General features: G+C 48.6%; 1 protein-coding gene across 1 annotated transcript in view; it reads right to left on the minus strand.

Annotated features, from left to right (window-relative positions):
• Window positions 1–17,503, minus strand: part of LOXL2 (lysyl oxidase like 2) — a 90,449-nt gene that overhangs the window by 38,361 nt on the left and 34,585 nt on the right. Inside the window, exons 3-4 of the mRNA XM_055300553.1 lie at window positions 15,332–15,507; window positions 755–966 (exon numbers count right to left, since the gene is read on the minus strand). Of these exons, the coding sequence (XP_055156528.1) occupies window positions 755–966; window positions 15,332–15,507 (388 nt within the window). The remainder of the gene's footprint in view (window positions 1–754; window positions 967–15,331; window positions 15,508–17,503) is intronic.

The following is a 17,503-nucleotide window of genomic DNA, read 5'->3' on the forward strand; positions in this document are numbered from 1 at the left end:
GCATCAGGTTCCCTGCAGGGAGCCTGCTTCTCCCTCTGCCTCTGTCTCTGCCTCTCTCACTGTGTCTCTCGTGAATAAATAAAATCTTTTTAAAATTTTTTTTAAATTAAAAAGAAGAGAGAGAGAGAAGAAGACCCCGCACCAACCAGAGTACACCAGCAGCCAGCCTGCCACAGGCCCGAATCCCTTCACTGGACACCCCTTGGGGCAGGTCACTCCAAGTCCCATTAGTATCTCCCTCCTTGCCCCCTGGGAGACACTAACTTTGGAAACCATAACGGGAACTGTAAGGTTTAACTGGGATGGGTGTGAGTCAAATCGAACCATTTTTCAATTTCCTGACAGTCGCTGAAAGGTTTCTCCAAATAATCATTTAGTGAGGAAAAGCAGACATGTCTTCTTAAATCGGGCCTGCCCTTGCCCTGCCTGGCCCGGCTATTACTATCCTTGTCCAGCCCCCGTGGTCATGAGCCTCTGCACTGGGACGGTGGGATTTTTCCAGGCTGGAGCACCTTGCACTTCATCTCTGCCCTAATAGTCCCCTCACCCTCCCTTTGTCATCCTCTTGGGGTCTGTCTCCCACAGGAGCAGGAGTTTCTCAAGGGCAGGCTTGCTGGAAGGGGACACTGGTGGGCCTGCCACGACGTGGGACAGGAAGGACTCTGCTTTGCATGGGGCAGAGGCACTCCAGGAGGTGATGCTTAGCAAGGCAGGGCAAGAGCCCAGGAAGCCGGGGCTTGAGCAGTCCCCTTACTTGTACACTTTGGCGTTGTACGTCTTCTCCCCGGGGAAGCCAAACATGCCGCAGACCACGCGGGAATTCTTGGCTGTCCAATGCTTGTCACAGATCTGCTTCCAGGTCTTGCCATCCTTCACCTCTACATAGCCCTCTGTCACGGGAGTGCGCTTGCGGTAGGCAGACAGGATGGCTCGGATCCGGATGTCCTCCACCTGGATGTTCAAGTTCTGGGAAGCAGGAGGCACAGAAGGAGAGGGGTTACTTGTCTGGTCTGGCCATGGAGGGGTGCCCCACAGGCCAGGCACTCTGCCCTCAGAGCCCGCAGAGCAGGGGTGCAGGGGGAGCAGGAGAGGCCAGGAGCCATCCGAGAGGAGCCCGAGGACCTCAGCAGCTTCACCGACATCCTACAAAGAGCCCGGAGAGCACAGTGCAGCAGCCTCCTTCTGTGGGTTTTCAAAATAAGTGCAGAAGAGAGAACATGCTCTTTAAATTTTCAAGTTCTATCTTAAAAATAATTTGGATTTCAAATTTTACTCCAGAGCATGTCTGTGTGCACACGTGTGCCTGTATGTGTGTGTCTCCCCCTGAAGCTTTCAGGAAAATTGAAGTGTCAGGCAGATGAGCCTTGGCCATCCTAAGGCTGGTGGTGCCATCTTGGATGCTGCTTCATCCCCTGGCATTGGTGTTGGTGCTTGGCAGTGAGAAAATCCCAGGAGAGAAGAGGTAGGGCTTGGAGAGGGTTTGTGTAGGGACTCAGGGGGTAGGGATGGCCATGGTCACTGGGCTGTAGCAAGGAAAGGAAAGATTCCAAATGACTTGAGGCACTTGGAAAGCCCTCTCCTCACCCCACTCCCACCTCCACCCCCATCCATCCTTTCAAGGCAGTGATGAAAGAGTTAGGACCCCGACAGGTGGAAGCGGCTGGGCATGGAGGGGCTCTTGCCGCAATGCATCATGGGCTCTCCTCCCCATACCTCTGACACTGAGTGGCAGTGTCCTTGCCCCAGAGGCCCAGGGATTTGGCAGGAAGACAAGGGGCCAAGCTGGATGGGAGGAATGGGGGGAGGCCACCTGGCGTTAGTCATATCTGTGCCCCCAGACACTATGGAAGCTCCCTCTGGAATCTCTCCTCCTCTCTCTGCACCTGCCCTATGGGACCACCACGAGCTCTTGCAAGGCTCCCTGGGTCCTTGCCTCCATCCCCTCTTCATCTATGAGCTACAGGGCCAGCCACTAGAGCTCCTCCTAAAACAGTGATCTTATCCCTTGACCATAAAATAACGCCCAAATTACTTAGTGAGGTGCCCATAGCCAGTCATAACTCATCATCCGCAGCCCAAAATCTATACTCAGATATGGTTAACTGCAATATAACAGTAACGGCCTCCATGTGTGAGCCCCACAGGAGTGTTTTATGTGTATTCTCTTACTTAATCTTCAAATAACAGAGTGAGGTGGTTCAGAGCTATTGTCCTCCCATTTTTCCAGATAAGAAAACTGGCTATTGACTCTGTTATAATCTCCCACGAACCACCTAGAAGCAGGGAGTGCAGTGTGAGCTCTCTGAGCAGGGCCAACGGGGAGGAGGGTGGGGCCGGGCAGGGGTGCCTGCAGAGAGGATCCTGGCAATCGAATGCCTAAGCCCCTGTCCAGCCAGGATGCAAATGAACCACGAGGTTGAACAGAACCATTATTTGGGTGCCCGGGGATTCATGCCTCCTTATCCTGGCTTTAGGGTGCAAAGGCAGGCCCTGTTTCAGCAGCCTGGCAAGGCAGTGGAAAGTATGTGGGCCGGGAGTGATGGCATTTGGCCCTGGCTCCTTTCCACGCAGAGAGGAATGAAAGCGCCAGGGGCAAGACTGTGTTTGCCAGCAATCCGGGGTTGCTTGACAGCCTCCATTCAGGCCACAGGACCTGTGCCATCAAGACACGTGGACAGGGGCAAGCCAAGAGAGGGCCTGAGCTCTGGACCAGCCTGTGGACCAGCCCCCTCCTGCCTCTTCCCACCTCGGGAGGCGGGGCTGGAATTCCAGCATGCAATGCACGAAGCCCAGAAGGAAAGTTACCCCAGAGGCACCAGCCCTGTGACTCCACAGGGCAGGCAGCCCAGGCGGACTTTGTTAAATTCACAGATCCTTCCCTACCCCACTCCCCCGGCCCCCGCTCCCTCACCCCGGGTCAGCAGCATAGGCTCACTATGTGGAGATGTAAAATGTGACCCTCAGCACCCCAGCTACCACAGTGGGAGACGGGACACAGTGGACTCCTGTACCCTTATCATGATGCAAGGTGGCATCTCTTCTGCAGAAGTATGACAGTGAGGGGGAGCCAGGTGGGCTCGAGGATGTGGGAAATGAGGCTTGGAGAAGAGAAAGTGCTAGAGTGAGGCGTCCTTGTCCTTATTCTCCCACCAAATCACTGTGTGTGTGTGTGGTGTGTATCTCTGTGTGTGTCTGTGTGTGACCGGAGCGTGAGTCTATTTGTGCACCTATGCGGTGCAGGAGAAGTCCAGAGGGCCTGGTTCTCTTCAAAGCCTTAGAAAAGTGGTCAGGGTTGTTCCCTCAGAATGGAATGTCTTCTTTTCTCCTTCCATGCAACCAACTCTTTCTCATTCCATCAGGCTCAAATTCACTTCATTCATTCACTCAACAAAATACAGTCTCTGCCCTCGATGGACCAGGCTTCCTCTCTATGCCCCAACCACAGGACCCTGTCTCCTCTCTGAATAGCAAAAACTTCAAGGGCTCTCACTTACCAAACACCAACCAACTCATGACCATGTCAGGCTCTGTGGTCCCTCAATTCCCATGACAATCTAGGAGCAGGGCAATGGTACACTCATGTTCCAGGTGAAAAATGAGAGAACTTGGCAAGACTTCACAATTCTCCAGGTTCACACAGCCAATAAGTAGGTAAACAAGGGTGAAGACCAAGTTTGGACTCTGGACTGGTGACCACTGGTCTCTGCCCTCCTACCCATGCCCTGTCCAGCACAAGGTACAGAGTAGACCCACACGGGGCAGAGCTAGGAGCTCAGCTTTCTGGGTGGTCCCCTTGGGGCCTACACGTCTAAAGTCCATCCTGTGCTCCAGTGGGGAGGAGCCATGAGTCAGACCCGAGCCTACATGAGAGAGGGGCTGCCTCCCAGCTGCGCCTGGACTCCGGCCAGAGGGCAGCAGGGAAACCCTTCGTGGCGCACATCCAAGGCTCACTGCTAGCTAACTAGCTCACATAGGCCTCTCAGAGACTTCTGTGCAGGAAAACACACACATACACACAGAACTTCCCTCCTTACTTCACTGCTATGGAATCTCTTCCATCACCACAAGAGTTAGATTTTTTTTTCCTCAGAAGTTCAACTCCAAAAGAGAAGATATGAACCACTAAAACATAGACATGTTTTTCTTTCCTAACAAAGGGCTCTCTTGACTTACCGGTTATATATTAAACCCTTTTGGGCCAGAAGCTTGTAATGCATCTGGCACATTTTCAAATTAAAATGAAAGTCTAAATGCTGTCTCTTGCCAGAGCTAAGAGTTTACCCAGGTCTCCGAAAAGGCCTCCCTCCAAGGAATTCAGAGAACCTTCTAAACTTGTGCTACTGAGAACTCATCTCATCCCCAGCAGGGGATCACCCACGTCCAAAAGGGAAAGTCAAGGTGCAGGGGGGTCAGGACCTGCCTTGCTTCAGCCAGTGAGCTGGTGGAAAGAAAGGCTGGTCAAGGAGCACCAGGGCAGGATTCCCAGTCTTGTGCCTGCAGGACATTTCACTTTTGCAGCATCTGTGAATGACTTGCAAAAATTCCACAATGTGACCATCTGGGGCTGTCGCCAAGGAGGAAAAATCACCGATTTTGAAAGTCGAGTTGAAGATTGCATCAGGTAAAGCTACAGTAGGGGGAGGCAAGGCAAGCCAGACGACAAGGATGTCCCTTCACAATTTGAAAGCTCGGTACTAGGTGCAAAGTCTGTCAGCTGGGAGGTGTGTTTGTAAGGGCCCCATCTTAGCCCAATTATCTTCCTTCCCTCTGCTCTAGAAGCTGTTGTTGAATATCAGCCCAGGGCTCCCCACCTGAGAAGGCATCCCAGGAGAGGTGTTGAGGAGGAAGGACCGTGGAGGCGGGATACGCGAGTACGCAGTCCTCCCAATGAGAGTGCATGGCTGGTCAGTTCCACACAATTTCTGCTTGCTAAGCAAGCCTCATCCCTCTACTGTGAACACTTCCTGCATCTTGCTTTCTAGCTCTGAACTGTCTTTATTCAGCTATTTCAAAAACTGGCCCTCCAGGACAGAGATCCATTTTCCCAACTACTAGCTTGGCACCTTCCTTAGCACCTCAAACCAAATACATCCAAGATACCCTCAACCTTTCCTCCGCTCACCAAGTCAGGCTTCCGCCATTCCAGCTTGCAGACCACAAGCCTCACCTGCCTTCTGCACCTGCCCCTCCTCACACCTACCGTCCAGCCACTCAGCAACACCCCGTCTAGCCTTCCATCACTGTCTCCTTCCCACCTCCATTTGCCAGTCAGATGGCAATGAGAACTGTGGACGTGAAATGACTAGCTGGCATCTCACACGGGCTGAGTGTCTCCCCACTGGGGAGGAATTGCTGACCTGGTCCACCTCACACACCAGCGGCACAGTCATCCACCTTGCCCACTGCGTAGTCATGTCTTGCACCAAGCTTTCCCATGGCTCCCAGGCCTTAGGCTCCCTGCTCTAATCCATAACACCCCTTCCCTTCCCTTTTTCCAGTCGGCGACCTTCTGTCACTGCCACGGATATCACTCCTGAAAGCCCAGCATTGAACCTCCCGGCAGTTCTCTCTTTCTTCTCTCTGAGTCCCATTGACCTCAGAGACAATATCTCATTCATACATTTGAAAAATGTTTGTTGAGTGGTACTACAACCCAGGCACCGTGTGAGGCCCTGGGACACATGGGCCAACCAGACAGGCAAGTCTCTCTGTCACTCATGACAGAGGAGGAAATACACAATACCATCTCTTTCACAAAGCCCCCTTCCCCAAATATCTGGTCCCCAGAGATCTGATCTCTTTATTCCCCTTGCATTTGCTTTCTGAGTCACTCGGTTAGTTAGTCCTTGACTTATCCTGACTATCTTGTATTATTATTATTATTTTTCTCTCCCTGCGTTTTTGCCACCTCATTGATTCGTGAGTTCCTAAAGGCAGGATTGGGCCTTATTCACTTCGGTATTGCCCATGGCTCCCAGTGCCAGACATGACACATAGTGGGTCCTCAAATATTTTTGGAGTGAACCAATAGTAATTTTTAAAAATCCAATTACAGGAATTCATCTTAGCTGAACATCGAGCTCCCAAGCCAAAAATGTAATAAAGACTCTCTTTATTCTTTGTTTAATGCAAAATAAACGAGGCAGCACTTGCCTCTCTCTTTATAGCATAAGCACTACTTGTGTGACTTATGGATGGAAGAGCAGAAGTCTACACTTTCTCCATGCACTCCCTTGTCATCTAGGCTATTTTTTTAAATTTATTTATTCAGAGAGAGAGAGACTGAGAGGCAGAGACACAGGCAGAGGGAGAAGCAGGCTCCACACAGAGAGCCCGACGCGGGACTCGATCCCGAGTCTCCAGGATCAGACCCCGGGCTGCAGGCGGCGCTAAACCGCGGCGCCACCGGGGGTGCCCGTCATCTAAGCTATTAACACCCTACCTTTCCTCTCAAAATCTGATGCTAAGGAAGTTATTGAGCTGAACCAAAAGCTGATCTGACCCTCAGCACACATCTAGATGGTTAAGTGGGTATCATCTGTCAACAGCATGAGGCGAACTGTAGTAGAAGAATCTGGCCACGCTGTAATTATCTCCTTTTGATGATCAAATCAGGAATTCACAGAGTAAAGAGCTAAGTCAGAAGTAACATTCTCTATCCAGTGACTTCTACTGGGTCAGATGGATGAAGTAGAAGAGAAAAGGCATTGCGGTGATTCGTGCTCCTCAGCTCCATGTGATGGACACCACTCGGGAGTGGGTGGTGTGGGGAGCTGAGATCATTCTGAGCCACCAGAGGAAAAAAACAGCAGTCTGTCTGGGACCTCCTCCTATAAATCAAGAGCCTTACAAGGCTGCTGGAAAATCGAACGCTCTGTATTTCATTTTCCAACCAGAAAGCACTGGGGGTAGGTAACAGAGACTGCTTCTTTGGAGAACAAGCAAGCTCTGCCGTCTGCAGGAAGCTGGCAGGACACCTGTTCCAGCAGGGGGGCTGAGGCCACAGACCAGCCAAGTCCTGGGCCAGCCTCCCAGCTGGGGTCCCTACTGCTTCTCAGGGTAAATTGTCACCATGGTAACAAAGTAACAATTTGTGGAACTGTCCTTTACTACTAGACTGGAATCTCCAGGAAGGCAAGGCTGTCCACCCCATCAATCTCTTTATTCTCAGTGCCTGGCATAGTGTCTGGTGTTCTATTAAAATGTATCAAATGAACACATGGCCAGATACAGTCCAGCTACCTTAGCAACAGACTCCTGGGGATCCAGTGGGAGGGAGTCTTTGGCACTGACCCCTCCCGCATGGTTGAAGTGACTCATTTGAACTCCTCCGGTGCACTGCAGCCCCACCCTACTCACACCACTGGGATCCCCCAACCAGGGCAATGAGTCCTTCTCCTGCCCGCTTCTCCCATCTTGCATCTTTTCCATATGTAATCTCCCATATTCTCTGTTCTCTCCCTCTCCAAACTGCCACAGATGTCCCATCCGATTCGTATGTTCGAACTGAGTACATGCTGTCCATCCATTTATTTCATCCAAGATAAATTATAATGCTACTTATTTATTTCTTCTAACAGGTAAGTATGATGTTGTTTACTTACTTATTTCACCTCTCACACAATTATAATAATATTGATGCTTTTCAAAAAGTTGTGTGAGCCACACCCCAGCCAGGAATCAGGTTCCCAGATTTGTCAGGATGCACACAATTTCAAATATTTTGTTCTGTTACCCGCATAAATGCCCTTTTGCTTTTCAGATGCTCTGACCTATTTTTAGTCAGGAAAATAGGTCACCCTAGAACTACATTTATTTTTAATCTTCTTTTATTTTTTTTTTAAAAAAGATCTTATTTATTTGACAGAGAGAGAGAGAGAGAGAGAGAGAGAGAGAGAGAGTGAGCGCTCACCAGAGAGCACGGGGGAGCAGGGGGCAGGAGAAGCGGGCTCCTTGTGGAGCCCGATGAGGAGCCCAATGTGGGGCTCGATGTGGTACTCGATCCCAGGACCCTGGGACTATGACTTGAGCCAAAGACAGATGCTCAATCGACTGAGCCACCCAGGTGCCCCCTTAGAACTTTTGTGTCCTTGTGGTGGCTGGCAAACCCTGACCACATAGAGATTCAATAAATAGAATCATGGAATGTTAACACCAGACAGGATCTTATACATACATCCTTTTGCCCAAACTCCCTGTGAGCTACAAGACAAACCCAGGACAGCTATAAGTGATGGCCCAGCTCAATAGGTCAGCAAGACGGGGGATTCAGAGGCTCTGGGCTTCCACCATAGCTCCTTACCCCCTGTGGGAGAGTCTGGCACAAACTGCCTACTTGCTACCATTTCTCCTCCTACTACAGAGGGAGCCCGTCCAGGCATCCTGCGGCCATCAGGGAAGAAGCAGGACTACATTTAGGTTTGGAGGGACTCCCACCTTCAAAATTGCACCAAGATGAGAACAGACCCCTTTTCTTTCTGAAACTACCCAGTACAACCTGTTGCACCCACTCTCTGGTGGCCAGGGCGATGGGGAATGGGCAAGGGGTCATACTTTTGGCTGGAAAGCTCTCAGACCTTCCTAGAGGCCCCAGATGCTGGTGAGATAAGACTGCTGCCCAGAGGGAAACCTTGAAGCATTCTGGCAGCTGACAAACCAGGACTCCTGGAATTTTAAGAATTCCCACCAGCCTCAGTTCCTGCGGTTAAGAGAAGAAAGAGCTTTCTTCAGGTCTCAGGGTCCTTCCAGAAGGATGTGAAAGTGTGGAGGGGAGGGGTACCAGATTCTCCCAGCAATGTCCTCTATGGCCCTCTGTTGGCCTCTGCAGATCTCGGGGCACAAAGAGGAACTGAGGCTTGGAGGCCACTTAAGGGATGGGCCACACCTAAATCTCATGGCCTGGGGGTTTCCAATCAGTTCTGGTAACCTAACCACCTCTGCAAAAGAGACTTTAAAAAATGGGTATGTAGGGCAGCCCTGGTGGCTCAGTGGTTTAGTGCTGCCTTTGGCCCAGGGCCTGATCCTGGGGACCTGGGATCAAGTCCCACATCAGGCTCCCTACCTGGGGCCTGCTTCTCCCTCTGACTGTGTCTCTGCCTCTCTCTCTCACTGCATCTCTCATGAATAAATAAATAAAATCTTTTTTTTTTAATGGGTACGTAAGAAGGTGGTGTGGGAAGGTGAAGAAAAGGAAAAGATCTGTATGTTCCCTGATCTCACAGCACACGGCTCCAGCCTTGAGCCCTCCTATGAGCACATGACTTAGCAATGTGCAAAACAGCCTGAGTAGAGAAGTTGACTCAGGAGGGCATCTGGATTTGTAATCTCTTCTTATCTAATGCTTTTTCCAACTTGTCCAGTGCCACAGACAGGAAACAAAGCCTCTCAAGTTAAGAGCCTCTGAAATCCTGGGAGGTTTAGTTGGGGCTCTGTTTCCTAGGTTTAAAAAAAAGATCCGTTTGCTTGGATGCACGAGTATTTTGCATTTCAGAATTTGCTCCTGCTTGCCTCTTTTTGAGAAGGTTTTGAGGACTGGCCTCTGACTCATTGGTCTTATGAGAATGCTGTTTGACAGTGAGGTGTCCAGAGACCCAGGAAGGGTCAGGCACCCCGGACACCCAGCTGCAAGTCTCAGACTCCATCAGACTGGAACTCAGGGGTTCTGCCTTCAACTCTGGGGGTCTGAAATGGGCTACACAGCTAGATGGGACAGTACAGTCTGTGTCACAGAGACTGGATCTGTGAGAGAGTTCTGGAGAACTGAGACTGCCTGAATTTTCTGGATGCCATGAACCAAGGCTGGTGAATCTGCAGGGCTAACCTACTGTAGCACCTCATAGTCTGCTAAGCACTTTGACAGAAATCATCTGAATTCTTTCCTCTGCAGAATATTTAAAACTACCTAGTAAATGATGAGCACACGCTGTGTCATTTTGATGGAGAAAACCAGTGCCGCTCTGGTTTACAGACTACCATAGTTGGAAGGGAGAGAAACGAACCAGCTTATCTTAATAAAGAAAATGGACTTGGGCAGCCCGGGTGGCTCAGTGGTTTAGCGCCCCTTCGGCCCAGGGTGTGATCCTAGAGACCCGGGATTGAGTCCCACGTCGGGCTCCCTGGATGGAGCCTGCTTCTTCCTCTGCCTGCATCTCTGCCTCCTTCTCTCTCTGTGTCTCTCATGAATAAATAAAAGTTAAATCTTAAAAAAAAAAAAAAAAGAAAGAAAGAAAAGAAAATGGACTTGCCCCGTGTTTTGGCTGCTTGCCAACAGGTAGCCCAGGACCTAAACCTATGAACTTTCCCTTGGTGGGGTCATTCATATACAGGAGATGTGCTTCCTCCCTTCTTTAGAAGGGAACTCATGAAGTGTCAAAGAGCCCCTGAGGATGCCCCAAGCAGATGCAGGAGTCCACTGGAAGCACAGTTAGCTCATTGAGTGAAATTCATCAGCCAGTCTCCAGGGCTTAGTGAATCATGCCTCGGGCATTCCAAAGTGGGATGAACTTGGTCTAGACTGATGCTCAGTTTTCTTCCACTCTCTGCTTGGAGAATTCCAATGTACTGTGGAGAAGGCACAAGCCTGTGAGAGTCATCTCTAATAGTCTGTGATCTGCCCCCAGTCTCCAGGAGTCAATGCGGACGGATGTTAGAGATCCAGGCCATACCCTTCAGAGTAGGGGTGGGAGGAAATGGGATGGGGGTGTGGGGGGGAGGTGTCCTCACCACGTTCATTAGGTCAGTCATTTGCTCCTGGGATCATAAGACACAGAGAAAGCATTAGCTGGCATCTCCTTTTGACCAACACTCCACTCTTGGCCACTTTTGAATTTGTGAACCCTGAACTGGGGAAGTCGAGGGAGGGCCTTAGTGCTCACACTTTGATGTGGAAGAGTGAGGGTAGAAAGTCTGCTACTGCTTTCAAGGCCAAGGTTGTGTTGGCCCAGAGAAGAGGCAGGGAGACAGCCAGAGCACACACACCAGCAGGCATCCCTTCCGTGCATGTGTGCGTGTGTGCGTGCATGTGAGAGGATGAGACAGAGAGAAAGAGAGACGCCAATTCACACAATGGTGTACACTGCCAAGAGCCAGCTATGGGCAACCCCCTACGTGGGCTGGGTGTGTTTTCATAAATGAAGAGTAACAAGGGATCTTAGAACTTGGCAATCACCTCATCCTGCTTCCTTCCCAGTGCAGGAATCTGGCTGCAGCATTCCTGGCAGGAGGCCATCCCCTTCCTGCTTGAATTACTCTAGTGACAGGGAGCTTGCTACTAACAGGCTAGCCCCATCCACCGTGGGGCAGCCCTAAGCGTTACAGAGTTTTCATGCCGAGGTGAAATCTATGTCCCTTTACCTTCTTACCCATCTTGGTTCTGGGTTAGAATAAATCACGTATCCTCTCCACGGTAACATTTCAGATATTTAAAGAGATGTCTCCTCTCCTCTCTATTTTGTCACCGTATCTTCATTTCCTTATATGATATGACTTCTAGATCTATCTCCACCTTGCTGGTCTGTCCTCTAGCTAAGAGATGGCCCCTGAACTGAACTCTGTACTCAGTTCCTGATCCAAAAAAAACAAAGAGTTTAGGGGATGAATTCTTCCATTTGTGCACATTCACTTTTTTTTCCCCCACCATATCATAGCTTTGGCTTATACAGAGCTTTAGGTCAATCTCCTTCAGGGATTGATTGATTGATTATTTATTTATTTATTTATTTATTTATTTATTTATTTATTTAATTTTATTCACTCATCCATGAGAGACACAGAGAGAGAGGCAGAGACACAGGCAGAAGGAGAAGCAGGCTCCACGCAGGGAGTCTGATGTGGGACTTGATTCCGGGACCGCGGGATCACACCCTGAGCCAAAGGCAGATGCTCAACCGCTGAGCCACATAGGCGTCCCCCCCTTCAGGGATTTTAAAGATATAATCAATGTTTTTCAGTCACTCACCCTGGCTTTCATTCTGTAGCCGATTTTTTTTTTCATGAACCTTTAATAGGACCTTCTATTCATCCCTAATATATTATAGTTTGGGCCTATTTATCTCAACTTACTGAGGTTTTTCTGAATCTCATTCAGTAATGTTATATCCCAGCAATCCCTTCCAGTTTGGTGTCCTCTACAACTTTTATCAGTGCACATTTTCACCTCCATGTAAATGTCTGCTGTTGAAGAGGCAGGAGCGGGACCCCAGGAACTACTGTTAGAGACCATCCACTGTGCTCATATTGATTAACTTGCAGTTTTCCTAGGTACTATTAGTCACCGCACTGTGACCCCACCTAACTCCATGTCCACCAGCCTACATCTCTTCCTCTCATCCACAAACATTTAATAGGGGACATTTCTTTAGCCAAGAGGAATGATTCCATGATTTCAGCCACTGACACAGGCTATTACATGAGGTATTTTGGAGAAACTTCTCAACATCCCACAAATATCCCTTGTAGTTGGTCTGGGCAGCTCCCTATCCATCAGGCGAGCTCTGACAGTAAGCATGAGCTTTAGCCACAAAGTCCTAGATGGAGTGGCAATTCTTGAAGTTTCTCCTTAGACATCTTGAGATGTGGGTCCTTTCCTGACTTCCATTGAGCTGACACCAAAGGGAAGAGGTTACAGGGGATTACTGCTCATTAGTTCAGAGTTCCCACAGTGTCTGGAGTTCCTTTTCCAGTAGGATGAGAAAGCTCCCAGTGTGGCTCATGGTAACCAGCCTGACTGTACAATAGCAAGAGGGAAGCCTTCTAGGAAGATGCAAAGCATGGAAGGCGGTGGGAGTCATCCCACTCTTCAAACCAGTTATCCTCACCATAGCCCTCTCTGGGTTACTGTAAATTCACTTAGAGTCTAGGCTCTTTGCCTTGGAATGATCCTCCAGCTTTGCCAAGGCAAGCATCTTGTCTTCTCAGGTTATAAGGGCCATGTTTTCTTTCCCTAATGGTATTCCAGACCACGCTGTGTGTACAGCAGGTACCCAACTAAGGTCCAGAATAAGACAGGTACTAAGCTTTTGTGGGGGACTCTTAGAACTTCCAGAATACAAAAGTACTTCTTACTATATTTTTGGGTGTCGTTTCTCCACCTAGTCTACCCAATCAAGGTTCTGTTTTTTTTCTAGGAGCCACATTCAATAAACACTTCCCTGTTGAAGTGCCATATCCAGAATCCTTTTTTCCAGAATCATTTTTTTTCTAATGGCAGATGAGTCTTTTCATTCTCCCACTGACATTTTGGCCCACCTTTTTTTCAAACTACTAGTTACTTTTTTATGATCGGAAGACTGGATCGTCACTCGATAATCCAACTGTATTATCCTGAGGTTCTAGGCTGAATAGAGGCCCATTGAAGATCTTACAAATAAGCTCATTTTTCTATTAAGCAGGGCAATGCAATGAAGGAATGATTTGCTTCTATGTGCTTCTTATCATTGTTTAATTTGATATTTGATCCTGGGAGGTTCTTCACCTATGGGGATAAGGATCTCTGGTATGTGTGTTTTTTTTTTTTAAGATTGTATTTATTTATTCTTCACTGACACACACACACAGAGAATGAGAGAGAGAGAGAGAGAGAGAGAGAGAGAGAGAGAGAGAGAGGCAAAGACACAGGCAGAGGGAGAAGCAGGCTCCATGCAGGGAGCCCAATATGGGATTCGATCCCGGAACTCCAGGATCACACCCTGAGCTGAAGGCAGACACTCAACCACTGAGCCACCCAGGCATCCCTCTGGTATGTACTCTTAAGAAGAAAATTTAGGGGGCATCCCTGGGTGCCTCTGCCTGTGTCCCTGCCTCTCTCTCTCTATCTATCTATCTCTCATGAATAAATGAATAAAATCTTTAAAAAAATAAATAAAAATAATCTTTTAAAAAAAGAAGAAAATTTACGGCTTGGAAACACCATTCCTATCAGGTACCTAATGCTATTTCTATTGGATCTAATGGTGAATTAGGTATACCCCTATCCCCCAGGAGCTTCCAATCTCATTAGAAAAGGGGTGCTAATTATCCCATGTGAAGTCATAAGCAGTGGAGATGGGAAGTGTGAAACTGGGCTGGACAAGCCCACCTTCCAAATCACAGACTTTACAGTAAAGCAAACTTACTGTCGATAACTGGAACACTAAAGTACATTAGCTCTTTAACAATCTTGTCTACTTTTCCCAGCTAAAATAGCAGCATTTGAAGAGTGTCAGCTAGAAGTGGTCTGACCTTCCCATTTGAGAGAAAGGTGGAAATCCTTTTCCATGCTATAATGCAGGTTTACACAAGTTCCTGGGCGTATGCAGTGTGCTCTAGGAACATATGAAAAAAAGAGTGGGATGGCTGTGAGTCATGAAAGGAAAATGTAAAGACCACAGTCTGGGTAGAACTTCCTTTGGAGCTCAAATAGGGCAATTTTAAGTTGCCTTTCTTCAGCTTTGGTTTTTAAATCACTCACTCTGGAGAAGGACAACTGTCATGTCTTAAGGACACTCAGGCAGCCTATAGAGAGGTCGCATGCAGAGGATCAGAGGGTTCCAGCTGACAGCGAGGAACCAAACCTGGCCAACAGCCACATGAGTCAGCATGGGACAGGACCCCCAGCCCCAGGTGACCTCATGAGAAAATTTGATCAGAGTCAACAGCTAAGCCACTCCTGGATTCCCCACCCTCAGAAACTAAGTGAGATAATAAAGTATATTTTGAAGCTGCAAACTTTGGGGGATAATTTGTTACATGGCAATTAATAACCAGTACAGGGCAGCCCAGGTGGCTCAGCGGTTTAGTGCTGCTTTTAGCCCAGGGCCTGATCCTGGAGACTGAGGATCGAGTCCTGCATCGGGCTCCATGCATGGAGCCTGCTTCTCCTTCTGCCTGTGTCTCTGCCTCTCTCTCTATCTCTCTGTGTCTCTCATGAATGAATACATTTAAAAATCTTAAAAAAAAATAACCAGTACATTTTCCCAACTCAAAATGGCAAACTCCTAGGCAGAGCACAGAGGGGCTTTCATGTCTACATTTATAGCTTCATTTCATACTACTCCCACATTCACATTTTAGTCTTGGGCAGTACTGACCTACTTCTCATCCCCCTTCATGCCTCAGGGCCTCGGAGCCTTCACCCAAGCCATTCTTTGTGTCTGGATGCCCTTTCTCCACTGGTGGTCTCCCTTTCTCCAGAAACCCTCCCCTCCGATGCCCAGCATCAAATCAGGCTGGCTTGGGTCCCTTCCTTAGCACTCACATGCTATTCTTGGAATGGGCAGGTGAGAAGTGAGTAAGTGAGTTACACGTAAGAAGGGAAATAGTCATGTGTGGGAATCATTAAGAACACAAGACTTGCCTCTATATGGTTGACCAATGAGTTGTCAAATTTGAAACCAGGAATCCTTTTGTCACTGCACACCACGCCCACATCTTCTGTGTGCTTGCAGTCGGTGACACCCCAGCCATTGGAGGAGCAGGCGGCGAGGGTGGCCTCTCTGCCTGTGCAGTAGATATTGTCCAACCAGATGGGTCCTAAAGGAAGCAGAGAAGAGGGAGACCAAGAGCCGTTGAGTCTTTGGAGGGCACCAATGTCATAGAGGATTTTTCCCTAATTTTGATAATTACTGTGGTCACCAATTGATGTGTAGTATGTTTGAGATACCGGATATAGTTCTAGGGCATCTGGATTCCCTTTCCACAGTAGGCACAGACATGGTAGATTGAGTGTGATTTGGACAGAAACCAGATTTAAGCCCAGTTGTCACATAATAGAGTAGACAGAGACAAGATTTTGGATACTAAGCTGGGTTTCATTCTGGCAGAGTCACTGAGCTATACGACCTTGGTCAAGTCAGATGCCTTGTCAGATGCCTCAACTGCAGGGCTGTGTATGGACCAGAGATAATACATGGCACATGCCTAGTTTGTTTTTGGCTCACAGTTACTCAAACAAGGCAACAGGGATGACGATGGCTACTGTAGTTAGACTGGTCATGGCACCAGTCAGACTCACCTTCCATCTACAGCAGAGGCTGAACTCTGACCTCTCAGTAAAAAGCTAAGCTAACCTGCACCTGAGGGTTTAGAGTTTTTAAGGAATTTCCATATGTATCACCTCCTCTGACTTCCCCATGCCTCAGGGATAGTCAGCCCACCTGACACACAGAGCTCTGGCTCAGAGGGTGGCTCATCCTGCAGGGCCACCCCCTGAGCCCAGAGCCTGGTCCATTCAGTGCTCTTCTCTCTCCCTGACATTTCCCCTGCTACACTAAAGCCACAGAGCTGCCCCATCACCTTCCAGAAGTCAGGTGAAGGCAGGGCTGGGGGGCCCTGTGCAATTCTGCTCACCTCACATGTCTGTACCTGATTTGCACCAAGTAGAGATGTGCACTTCAGCGGGCCAAGTGCTAGAGGGTTTGTCACAACAAGATGCTACCTCACACCCATTAGAATGGCTACTGTCAAAAGGAGAGAAAATATTAAGGATTGGCAAAGTTGTGGAGAAACTGGAACCCTTGTGCATGGGTGGTTGGCAGGAATACAAAATGGTGCAGCCATGCTGGAAAACAGTATGGCAGTTCCTCAAGAAATGAAAAATGGGAGATACAGGCTTCCAGTCATGGAGTGAGGAAATCACAGGGATGAAAGGCACAGCCCAGGGAATAGAGTCGATGGTACTGTCATAGCATTGTGTGGTGGCAGACGGGAGCTACACTTGTGGGGAGCATGCACAGACTTTTCGAATCACTAGGTTGTGCGCCCGAAACTAATGTAATGCATGTTGACTATATTTCAATAAATAAATAAAAACCTAAAAAATAAAAATGGGATTACCCTGAGCCCCAGCAATCCCCACTTCTGGGTCTATAGCCCAAAGAACTGAGAGCAGGGTGTCAAAGGGATATTTGCACACCCATGAGCATTACAGCATTATTCACAATAGCCAAAGGCTGGAAGCAACCCACGTGTCCACTGACAAGCTGCAGTATACACACACCCTGGACTTAGCCTCAAAAAGGAAGAGAATTCTAACACAGTGTCCAACGCGGATGAACCTTCAGGGCCTTATACTCAGTGACATAACCGATCACAACATGACAAAAACTGTACGATTCCACCTAGATGAGGTACTTGGGGTAGTCTAGCTCCCAAAGACAAAGTAGAATGGATGCTGCCGGGGGCGTGGGGAGGGGAGCATGAGAAGTGTTTGTTTAATGGGGATTGAGCTTCAGGTCTGCAAGATAACATGTGTTCTACAGATCGGTTGTGCAACAATATGAAGGTCCTAACACTCCCTAGTTGCACATTGAAAAATGGTGAAAACAGCATATTTTATGTTACGTGTCTTTCACCCCAACTCAAAATAATTTTTTCTCAAAGTGCTAAAGGGTGATGTTTGTAAGTGCTGCTACAAACTGAAAGGAAACAAAATCAAATGTCTTTTTCTCAGGGCTCCAGGCAGGACTTGACAGGTTAATGGAGCTAGATAACCAGGGATCAGACTCTCTCTGCCTCCGGCCTGGACACC

This window comes from Nyctereutes procyonoides, unplaced genomic scaffold (assembly GCF_905146905.1).
Source record: "Nyctereutes procyonoides isolate TBG_1078 unplaced genomic scaffold, NYPRO_anot_genome, whole genome shotgun sequence".
Classification (NCBI taxonomy): Eukaryota; Metazoa; Chordata; class Mammalia; order Carnivora; family Canidae; genus Nyctereutes; species Nyctereutes procyonoides.